This window comes from Dipodomys merriami, unplaced genomic scaffold, assembly GCF_024711535.1.
Source record: "Dipodomys merriami isolate MVZ:Mamm:240054 unplaced genomic scaffold, mDipMer1.0.p SCAF_17, whole genome shotgun sequence".
Classification (NCBI taxonomy): Eukaryota; Metazoa; Chordata; class Mammalia; order Rodentia; family Heteromyidae; genus Dipodomys; species Dipodomys merriami.
This window is the reverse complement of record NW_027203048.1, coordinates 25,022,153-25,033,262: the sequence shown is the minus strand read 5'-3', so window position 1 is coordinate 25,033,262 and position 11,110 is coordinate 25,022,153. Positions and strand designations below refer to the sequence as shown.

The window sequence follows — 11,110 nt, the reverse complement described above, 5'->3', positions numbered from 1 at the left end:
TTATTTATTGGGGTTTGGAGAGTGTGGGCAAGAAATGGTTAAAAAGAAAAAAAAGAGCTTCCTGCTTTAAAGAATTTTCCCAGAGGGAGGATTCATTTTTATTATGATGAACATGGATGGACACTTTTCTCTGGTTTTCATAACAAATTGAATTAAAGGTAATAGGCATAATATATATGTTACTGAAATCTAGTGTATTCATTGGCCAAATCAGTGCTCTTTTTTGTCATGGGGCCTGAACGCTGGGCCTGGGCACTGTCCCTCAGCTCTTCAGCTCAAGGCTAGCACTCTACCACTTGAGCCACAGCGCCACTTCCAGCTTTTTTTTTTTTCCTTCTGCTTATGTGGTGCTGAGGAATCGAACCTAGGGGCTCATGCATGCAAGGCAGGCACTCTACCACTGAGCCACCTTCCCAGCTCTTCTTATGTTCTTATTAATATGTGAAAGGAACTGGCACTTTGGCTTCAAGAATAAATGAAAAGGAATCAAATTCAACTTGTCTTTGATTGGTATCTGGACTAATTACTAAAGAATTATTCAGCAACACTGGCTTTCAATATTTAAGTATCCAGTGAAAGTATGATTAATTAAGACTGTTGATTCTAAGAATTATGACACCAGAGAGTTAGGGAAGAATTCTGTAGAGTTAGGGAAGAATTTTGTCTAAACGTCAAGTTCAGAGCAAAACATCAATAATCTCTACCTCATCTTGCAATATCCATAAATAAAATAGGTGTAGGATACAAATTATATAAACTTTAAATAAAAAGTGCACTCAGAACTCGTAAGTATTTTTCATTCACTTATTCTAGTTCAATAAAATGCTCATAAGGAAAATAATCACTTAATAACTGTCTTAAGACAGAGAGTTACATTGCTGCTTTTAGAACCTTTTCAGAACAAAACAATAACTACTGATAAACTTCCCTGGTTTAAACTTAGCCATTTGTCTTGAAATATGTTACTTTTTAACTTGAACATCTATATGATGCCTTGAAAAGCCAAAGCAGAAAGTAAAATCACAGACAGCCAGAAACTTCATCAATACATCTAGACAGACGTTTGCTTGTAGTTTTTGGTATCCAAAACCTTTTTGCCACACATGGCACAGATACCTGAAACAAAAGAAACCGTGTAAACAGTCAGGTCATAATATTAATGATGTGGTTTATTCATATTAATACTGAAGCCTAAGACATTATTTAACAACATTGTAAACGAGAAAAAGAAACATTCTTTTCATTATGAACATATTTTGTTTTGTCTTAGAAAAAAATTGTTACCCAAATTAGAAAAAAGAAATAGTTTTGATATGAATAGAAAACTGAAATTAAAAGAAACTTACCCTTTTTGTAGGCACAGCCCTGGCAATAATGAGAACCTGGTTGGTGTACAGAACTTTTACAAATTCTGCAAGTGGAGAATTTGTTCTTTCCATATGGATCAAATCTAGATATTTTTTTAAAGAAAGAAAAATGTATACAAAGAATCACTCACAGGATTAATCCACAATTGCCATTCATTCTATCAAATTCTACAACTCCAGGAAACCCTCTTCTGGCTTGTTACTATCTAATATTCATGTACTCCTTTACCACTTCCATATAAGCTGTATGCTTATGAAAAGCATTCCTAAACCTCTTCCTGTCACCTTTATTTATCATTCTGTGTGATGTAAATATTATGAAAACTGATGAAAGGTTAGTGCAAAGAAGTGACTGATTCCATAAAAAACAGGTGACTGGATGTGAGTCATTAAAGCTACTGTTGAATGAAGTATGTGTAAGACAACTGTTCTAAGGGGGGAAATCACAAGTGGAAGACCTCACACTTGTCAAGTGTTAGTTTTTGCCTCTAAAGATGATGAAACTCTATATTCTGATTATGATTGAGGAAAATGATATCAAACGACTAGTCAATAGAATAAGATTCAAAAGACCTTGTCTCATTTTCATGATGGATGAATGTGTCTACACATTCAAGCCAAGAGCTGACTTCAATTTGGAATAAACTAAGGCATGCTTTTTAAGAAATTTTGCTGAGATGGCATATTCACAGCAAAAATGGGTGAAGTCACAGAGGGAGAAGTGGGAGGGGATGTGGTGGGGACAGGGTCCACGGAAGCTAATACATGGTGCACTAAGTCACACTATGGACACTGGGGGTGGGTTGGTATGTGGGAGGGGCTTAGGGTGGACATGGCCCAGGCATAGCAATGGTGGGGAAGAACATGGTGGCCCCAGCTAAGGGCTTTTGGAGGTGGCAGGAAGGAGGTAGGTGATGGTGCCATTCTCACAAGATAGAAGGAATTGGTTGGGGATGGAGGTGGGGAACGGAGGCAGTAGAATCATGGTCACAATCTAATGGGAGGAAGAGGCACACTAGAGGTCTCAGGAAGGATTTAGTGGTCCAAAGACAGCCCTAAATCCTTCTTGCCTCTTTTCTTGTCCAGTTTCCAGCACAGGGAAGGAAGAAACATATTTAAGCTCTTCTGAGGTTGGAGGGTGACCCCATCTTATACATGAGGACCATGGAGTGATGCTGTCTTCTGTACCTACCCATATTTACCTCTCTCTAAGCTCCTTGTTCACTACTTCCCCCTACCCCCCAACCCTCCAGGAGTAATACTGATGTCTGAAATTCATAGCTGCTGGGTGCAAGTAAAGGGAGCACACCTTGCACAGGCCAAAGGCATGGATATCTTTTTTTTTTAGTCAGTGGTGGGTCTTCAACTCAGGGCCTGGGCATAGTCCCTGAGCTCTTTTGCTCAAGGCTAGCGCTCTACCTCTTTGAGCCACAGCACTACTTCTAGTTTTCTGGTGTTTAATTAGAGATAAATGTCTCATAAACTTTCCTGCCTGGGCTGGCTTTGAACTGTAATCTTCAGATCTGAGTCTCCTGAGTAGTTAGGATTACAGACATGAACCATCAGTGCCAGGCAGCATGCCTATCTTTTAATGACTGCCTACCTTACCTGACATTTTCAATTAACCGGTCCAATCCCTGTGAAGATAAAGGAGCTTCTGCTATATAAAAATGTCATCCAATAACATAGAAAGTATTTTAGAAGAATTACTCTCTTCTAAATCAATGGTAATACTGATTTAAACCTCTTCCTGTAGCTAAAAAATGAATTTTTATATTTATTCTTTTCTTAAGGTACAGCACAACAACTCAGTTTCTATTTTCTCTTTCTTTGCTTTCACTGGGATTGAACTCAGGGCCTTTTTTCTTACTTGGCTGATGCTCTACCATATGAGCTTCTAACCATGCTTTTTTTGTGCCGATTCTGGGGTTTGAACTCAGGGCATGGGCACTATCTATCCCTGAGCATTTCGCTCAGGGCTAGTGCTCTTTCACTTGAGCCACAGGCTCCAGTTTTGGCTTTTTGGGTAATTACTTGGAGATAGAAACTGTGACTCTCAGATTTCAGCCTCCTGAATGGCTAGGATTACAGGCATCAAGTACCAGCACCTAACCAGCCCTGCTTTTTGCTATTTTGGAGTGTAATCTCATTATGGACTGTTTTGAATGGGCTAGCCTCTAAATCAGCTTTCTGAATAGCTAGACTAGCTTAAGTCACTGGTACCCAGATCAGTTTCTATTTTATTTATTTGAGACAGGATCTAACTATGTAGCATTTGTTGTTCTAAAACTCACGACCATCTTACCTCAGCCTCCCAATTCTGTGCTGGGATTATAAGCTTGGTTATAATGCTTGGTTAACAACTCTCACTTTCAAAGGTTAACTGTTTTAGACTCAAGAGAATATCAGTTCATTCCCTAAAAGAGAAGATGGATACTTCTTTTCAGTAATCCCAACTGTTTGGACATGTATGGGGAATACTTTTTCTGAAAACTATATTTTATTATTATAGGATGACATTTTAATTACTGAAGGTTACATTTTTCAACATTTTATAATTTTGCTGACATATTTCTATTACACTAATATACACAGAATAAACATGTCTGATGTGTGCAATGGAAAAATAACTAAATTCAGTTCTGTTCCCACAGAATTAATCATTTAGCACAAACAGTTCCAGATTTCTTCAAAACACAAAACCTGTCCCAAGTCAGTGAGTGTATATGTGCATGTGTGAGTGGTGGCGGGTAAATTATCAAGTGGAAGTATCATATGGAAATAGTTATTTCTACATGAAAAACATGCAAGCCCTTTTTGGAAAGGGCTGAATTCACTAAGGGTGGGAAATGGCTTTGTATAATCATGCTTTCCAACATATTCCCATAGATTTTCATCTCTCTGTGATGGCACTGTAAATGAAGACTTCTGGTTTTGGCACTTTTTTTTTTTTTTTTTTGGTCAGTCATGGGTTAGAACTCTGGGCCTGGGTGCTGTCCCTGTGCTCTCAGCTCAAGGTGAGTGCTCTACCACTTGAGCCACAGAACCACTTCCAATTTTCTAGTGTTTATTGGAGATAGGAGTCTCACGGAGTTTTCTGCCTGAGCTGGCTTTGAACCTTGATCCTCAGATCTCAGCCTCCTGAGTAGCTAGAATTACAGGTATGAGCCACCAGCACCTGGCAATTTTTTTTTTATATCTCTTTGGACTTAAAAGTTACAGAAATGTTTTGGTAATAATGATTCTTTTTCAATACTAATATCCTAGTCCAGTCAAATTATGTATTTCTTCTCATCTCCAAATACAGTTTTTTCCCTTACCTATTTCTACCTCAATCTTGAAAAATATTAAGGAAATCCAATGTGTATGTAATCTCTGAAAGTTTACAATTAATTGGCAGAGGTTTTTCTTTTTTAATGATTCTTCTTATAAATAATGGTATCACAGATCCAATACAAATATAGTAGCACATATTCTAAAATGAGATATTTAGAGTACTAAAAAGCCACTTTTTTAATGATATCAGAGTAAGTTTTGGAGCAAAAAGGAAGTAAAAGTATATAGAACAGTACAATCTTTACAAGTGACAACTTTAGTAGGCTCTTCTAATAGCCTTAGAAGAGATTAATAACCTAGTCAACAGTAAACAATATAATGTATTAGAAGATCAAGTCTATTGTGCTGTTTTATATTATTTAATAGGTATCTACTATGTGCCATTGAACTGTACATAGTAAACGTTTTATGATTGCTATTATTTCTAATACTTGGGATAATGTCATAAAAGAGGTATTCATGCCAGGAGCCAATGGCTCACGCCTATAATCCCAGCTACTCAGGAGCCTAAGATCTGAGGATCACAGTTCAAAGCCAGCCTGGACGAATAAGACCATGAGGCTCTTATCTCCAATAAACCACCAGAAAACCAGAAGTGGCACTGTGGCTTAAGTGGTAGAGCACTAGCCTTGAGCTGAAGAGCTGAGGGGCAGCGCCCAGGCCCAAAGTTCAAGCCCCACAACCACCCCCCCTGCAAAAAAAGAAGCATTTAGAATATCTACTGAGTACCCATTGTTCTATTAGTCTTACAAATATCAAACATGAATATTACAAGTTCCATGCCCTCATCAAGCTCATATTCTAGTGGGAAGAGACATTAAGTAAGGAAACTAGCAAGCTATTCAGATAGCTAATAAATATTACAGAGAAAAATCCAAACAGTACAGTGGCAGAGATGATGGGGGAGAGAAAAGATTAAATGCTGTCTAGAATTGACTCTTTGTTAAATGTTAGGTTCTGAGAAAGAAGCTAAAAAGTGAGTGGAAAACATCTATTTCTTTAACTGTGAGTACACTTGGCATATCTAGAGCATGTTGTGTGAACAGTGAGGAGTGTGGTACCACAATGAGTTAGAGAGGAGGAAAATAACATGTCATAGAAGACCTTGTAAGAACAGAGCAGGGGGCTTAAAAAAGAAAATCACTCGAGGATGTTAAGCAAAGGAATTCTGGTTTACTACAAGACAATGATAGGAAATGAGAAAAAAACAAGGAGATAAACTGCAGTACTCTTTTAGTAAACAAGAAACAATAGAGGTTTGGAAGAGGGTAACAGCAATGGAAAAAATAACAGAAGATGGATTCAAATTACATTTTAAAGGTTGATCCATAGAACTTGCTGGTGGGTATTAAAGGAGGGGAAGGGGACATATCAGATGCTATTAGGCTTGACTAACTGGATTGAACACTAGTATCATTTACTATGACAAGAAGACGGAAGGAGAAAGAAAACGTCTGTTAGATATAAGCTAGGTAATTCAGGAAAGCAGACACATTTGGAGCTTAGAGCAGTCAGTACTAGAGATATAATTAATACTATGAATTTAGGAGTCATTTGTAGCTTGAATTTAAAGCCAATGAACTAAAGTTGCTTTAGTATATTTTATACAGTTATAAATTAAAATCTGACAATTGAGAAGGAACAGCCAGAGCTGACAGGGGAGTGGTGTGTCTTAGAAATCAAAAGAATAGAGTTATTGAAAATAGTTATTAAGAGGTAAAGGAAGGTGCTGGGAAGGTGGCTCAGTGGTAGAGCGCTTGCCTTGCATGCATGAAGCCCTGGGTTCGATTCCTCAGCACCACATAAGCAAAAAGAAAAAAGCTGGAAGTGGCGCTGTGGCTCAAGTGGTAGAGCACTAGCCTTGAGCTGAAGAGCTGAGGGACAGCGCCCAGGCCCAGAGTTCAGGCCCCACCAAAAAAAAAAAAAAGACAACAAAACTAGGGTGGGGTCTTGGTGGCTTATGCCTATAATCCTAGCTACTCTGGAAACTGAGATCTTAAGATTTAAGCTTGAAACCAGCCTGGGCAGGAAACTCTGGGAGACTCTTATCTCCAATTAAACACAAGAAAACCACAAGTTCAGCTATGGCATAAAGTGGTAAAGTACTAGCCTTAAGCTTAGAAAGTTTAGGGATAGTGCCTAGGTCCTGAGTTCAAACTCTTGAATGGGGGTGGAGGGGGGAGGGCAGGCCTAAAAGTGGCCATCAGTTTTAAAGGTCTCCTATGTTTTTTATTTTCCTGGTCCTGGGGCTTGAACTTAGGACCTGAGCACTGTTCCTGAGTCTCTTTCTGCTCAGGACTAGTGCTCTACCACTTGAGCCATAGCACCACTTCGGGCTTTTTGTGAGTAGTTTATTGGAGGTAAGTGTCTCTTGGACTTTCCTCCTTGGGCTAGATTCAAATCACAATCCTCAGATCTCAGCCTCAGCTAGGATTATAGGTCTGGGCCACCAGTGCCTGGCTCCTATAAACTTGACAAGAGCAGTTTCAAGGATTTGGTGCTGGGAATGAAAGTATGACCAGAGTAGCTGAAGGAGAGAATACAACTTAAGGACACTTAAAAAGTGTCTAGATAAGGCTCTTGACAACTTTAGCTGTGAAAACAAGCAAGGAAATAGATGGCAGCTGGAAAGATTCATTACATTTTTAAGATTGGGTAAAGCACTGTATCAAAATTTAAGATGAGAGACATTTTTATGTCCATTCACAGATGAAAATAGTTTAGAAAGATAACGAAACTGGCATAGCTTGCTTAGTATCACAGGCTTGACAGTGACAGAATTTATGTTTAAATATAGGTCTGACTCTAAAGCTTATGATTTTCCTACATTTCCCTGTTGTCTGTGATTTGTAAGATAAAAATAAAAGATAAAATAAGTCATGTTTTCTAGTAAAATTATATTTAAAAATTGCACTAATATCTTCACATATTGATAGTGTCAAAGAGCAGAGTAAAAACCAGCTGCTTGTAACACACGGTTTTCCTTTGTCCCAGGAACTATGGAACTGTTTGTCACAATAAGATGATGCATAATAACTCACCCTGTAGTCCAGAATGGAATTATGACTGCTCTATGAATGCGTTTACCTACCTTGCTTTCTTTGAAGTCAAAGCTTTATTTTCATTCAGTTTTCTTCCGCCACTTTCTGTATCAAAATATATACATTTTAGTGAGCAATTTCTACTTATTTAACATATAAGCCCTACTATCTAGCAATTAGTTGCCAAGTTTACTCTTTGACTTCCCCCAAACAATAATCTGTATCTAAAAGTTTTTAATTCTCCTTTAACAGTCATATTGTTAAGACACTTAAAAAAGGAAGTAATTATTAGAGAAACAATAATTCTTTTAATAAAATATAACCACGGTGTCTCAGATTCAAAGCAGTATTTTAGCTGTGGGCTTAAATTTTTCCTATCTACTATAAAAGTTACTACTATGGTGTCATAGTCCTTGAATACACTAACAGTATTTCTTGTTTATGTTTTGGGTTGGTTTCTAACTCCCCCTCCCCCCCCAAACTTTCCCCTCCATCACAGGGTTTGAAATCAGGGCCTTGTACTTGCTAGGCATCAATCTACCACTAGAGCCATACTCCCAGCCCAAATGACAATACTTTTTTTAAAATCCTCCCCGCCCCCCCCTGCTTTTTTCTCCCTTTAGGCAGGGTCTCAGGCTGGTCTTGTACTTGCCTTCATTTCAGGCATGTGCCACTGTGCCTTGCTTTTCCTTCCTTTGGAAAACCATACATCACTGTATATATTTAGTGATAATGCAGGAGGAAATAGTTTAAATTTGTCAAGAATACAAAACTCAGATGAAGAGAGAGTAAACCAAATACAGACTTCCCTAAGCTCAATAAAATCAAATACTGAGATACAGTCTTCCCTTGAAAATCATTGAACAATTCTGCTATTTCCTGACTATTACACTGGGATACTATACATCTACTTCAGAACATTAAGTAGAATACATTAAATCATTGGGAATCCAGGACTCTTTAAAAGAGTTTACAGGATGAAGTACATTTCACACATAATGAAATTTCATTATACAAATAATACTAAAGCTAAAATACATTCATAAGAAGCATTTCATTCAATTTCTATTTTCTAAAAAAAGAAAGTACCTGTGGTATTTCTTGCACCATCCTTCCATGTATCAGGAGTGATAACAGTACCAAGTTTCTTTTCACCTGTTATAATAAGATAAAGGGATGTAGAATTCACTGTCTAGTAAACATACAACATGGCTGTGGTTCACAATGGCATCTCCAGTCATATTATGGTAGGAGACTGCTAATGCTGCAGCAGATGCCAACAAACTGAGACTCAAGATATTAACAATGGATATTAGCAAAGAATAACTGATCCTAAGTAAAACTTGTAGGATAAAAAGATGGTTTATAATAGGTTCTCATTGTTTATGAATTAAATCTGAAGTCTATTCATTCCATAAGTACTAATCATCTAGTATATATAAACCACTATACTAAGTGCTGAGAAAATAAGATCACCAGCATCTTAATGCTCTAGTTCCTGAGCTCATACCTAAATATACTTGTTTTGCTAAATGCAGCCCTTAAAAGATATGAACAAAGTAGACTTGTCCACAAACCTTATGTGTACTTTTCTAGTACAAGTTTCATTAGCTTTCATTAGATTCCCAAAAAACTTAACTCTTCAGCCAAAATATAAGCTAGAAAATGAAAAGCACAATAGTTGTGGGAAATTCCCTGCAGAAAGAAATAACCCTTGATAGAGGAACCTAGAAAGTTCTTTGGAGAAGATTTAAATATGTGGCAATGGTTCTGAAAAGAAAGAGGACGAAGAAAGAAGATGAAGTCAAATAAGATAAAGGACACATCCTGAGGAAAGGCACAACAAGTTTAGGGTACACATAGGCATACAAAACAGTTTGGCTCAGGTATGAAGAGGGTTAGGCTCAGGGAAGATGAGATTGGAAAGGTAAGATGGGCTTATTGTGCAAAGTCCAGAGTGACAGCCTCCAAAATAGCCAGGATTCTTTCTTTCTAAGTAGTAAAAACATCAGGCTGTAGATGTAGATTAGACACTCACTGGAGTTAGATGTGTTACTTAAAGCCAAACTCTAATTCTTAGAGTCAACTGGAATTGGGAATAAAGACCAGAAGAAAGGTCTGAGGGGGGCGGGGAAGAACATAAACCAAATGAGTCATATTCATTATACAGTAACTAGGATGATAACAGAAATGGATCCTTTATCACAGAAGAGCCAGATATATTTAGCCTGAGGAAAAGAGACTAGGGGATGAAAACTATTTATAAACATGAATAGCTTGTGAGTTAAAAAAATCAATTATTTTCTAGTAATCTCAAGAGCTTGTGAGAGAAATACTTTTCTAAAACCACGGATTCCTTAAAATAGACTTCTTTAAAGCTAGTGACTTTCCTGTCCCTTTGACCCAATGCTGTTGGTATTCATGAAAAGGGATAGGATGGGATGATGACTTAAGAGTTACCAGATAAAATGCAGGACACCCAGCTCAATTTAAATTTCAGATAACCAATGCATTTTTAGTAAAACGATAAGTACAGCATGAGAAAAGCCATTTACCATAGCAATGAACTGTAAACAATGCCACGACTCAAATATGGCATGGGATAGAGTTATGGTATTAAAAAATAAATATTCGTTGATTGGAATAAAATTCAACTGAGAGTCCTGGATGTTTACTGGCTGCATATGGAAACTCTAGATGCTGCCGAAGTGATTTGAAAATTTACGTTATGCCTGAGGGAGCCTGTCAAGAGGCTCCCTCTTAGCCGAGTGCTGGTGGTTCACGCCTGCAATCCTAACTACTCAAGAGAGCTGAGATCTGGGGATCCTGGTTCGAGGCTAGACCAGGCAGGAAAGCCTAGGAGACTTTTACCTACAATTTCCCACTAAAAAGCTGGAAGCGGTGGTAGAGTGCTAGCCCGGGCCCGGAGTTCAGGCTCCAGCACCAGCACCCAAATAAAAGCTGGAATTGGCGAGACCCTGGTAGATCGAGACAGTGGAAATACGGAGGTGTAGAACTGAAACTGTTCTGACTAGAAAACCCAGGACTACAGGGTCCAGGGGAAGGGCAAGGACAGTCACAGGGCTGCGGTGGGCGAGGGTGGGACTCGGAAACCTGTGACAGCAAGAACCACGACGGCGGCGCAGGTTTCCAGGAGAGTCCTAGCGACTCTCCTCCCAGCCCAGTCCTCCCACAGAAACGCCCCCTTCACTCACATTTTTCGCACACCATGCTTCCGCCCACAGTTTCCCCCTCAGAAACAGAAGCAGCAGCAGCTCGAAAACATCAACACTACAGCCAGAGAACAGTTCCTCTTCCGGCTACGTCAATCCACTTCCGGCCTCAGCCAGCCGCTCCCGCCAATCC

At 38.6% G+C, this 11,110-nt stretch overlaps 1 protein-coding gene across 1 annotated transcript; it reads right to left on the bottom strand.

Annotated features, from left to right (window-relative positions):
- Window positions 1-62: 62 nt before the first annotated feature.
- Cript (CXXC repeat containing interactor of PDZ3 domain) lies at window positions 63-11,090 on the bottom strand. Its single transcript, XM_070025525.1, has 5 exons — window positions 10,960-11,090; window positions 8,834-8,899; window positions 7,795-7,849; window positions 1,347-1,450; window positions 63-1,116 (listed from the first exon to the last, which is right to left on the bottom strand). Exons 1-5 carry the CDS (start codon window positions 10,973-10,975, stop codon window positions 1,052-1,054), a joined length of 306 nt encoding a protein of 101 aa, XP_069881626.1. The 5' UTR covers window positions 10,976-11,090; the 3' UTR covers window positions 63-1,051.
- Between the last annotated feature and the right edge of the window lie 20 nt (window positions 11,091-11,110).

Bases quoted from the DNA above. Each gene is read 5' to 3' on its own strand.
- Cript (XM_070025525.1), bottom strand. The intron at 1,451-7,794 runs GTAGGTAAACGC...AAAAATATCTAG, and splicing joins TTGACTTCAAAGAAAGCAAG to ATTTGATCCATATGGAAAGA. The intron at 1,117-1,346 runs GTAAGTTTCTTT...CTTTTGTTTCAG, and splicing joins GGGCTGTGCCTACAAAAAGG to GTATCTGTGCCATGTGTGGC.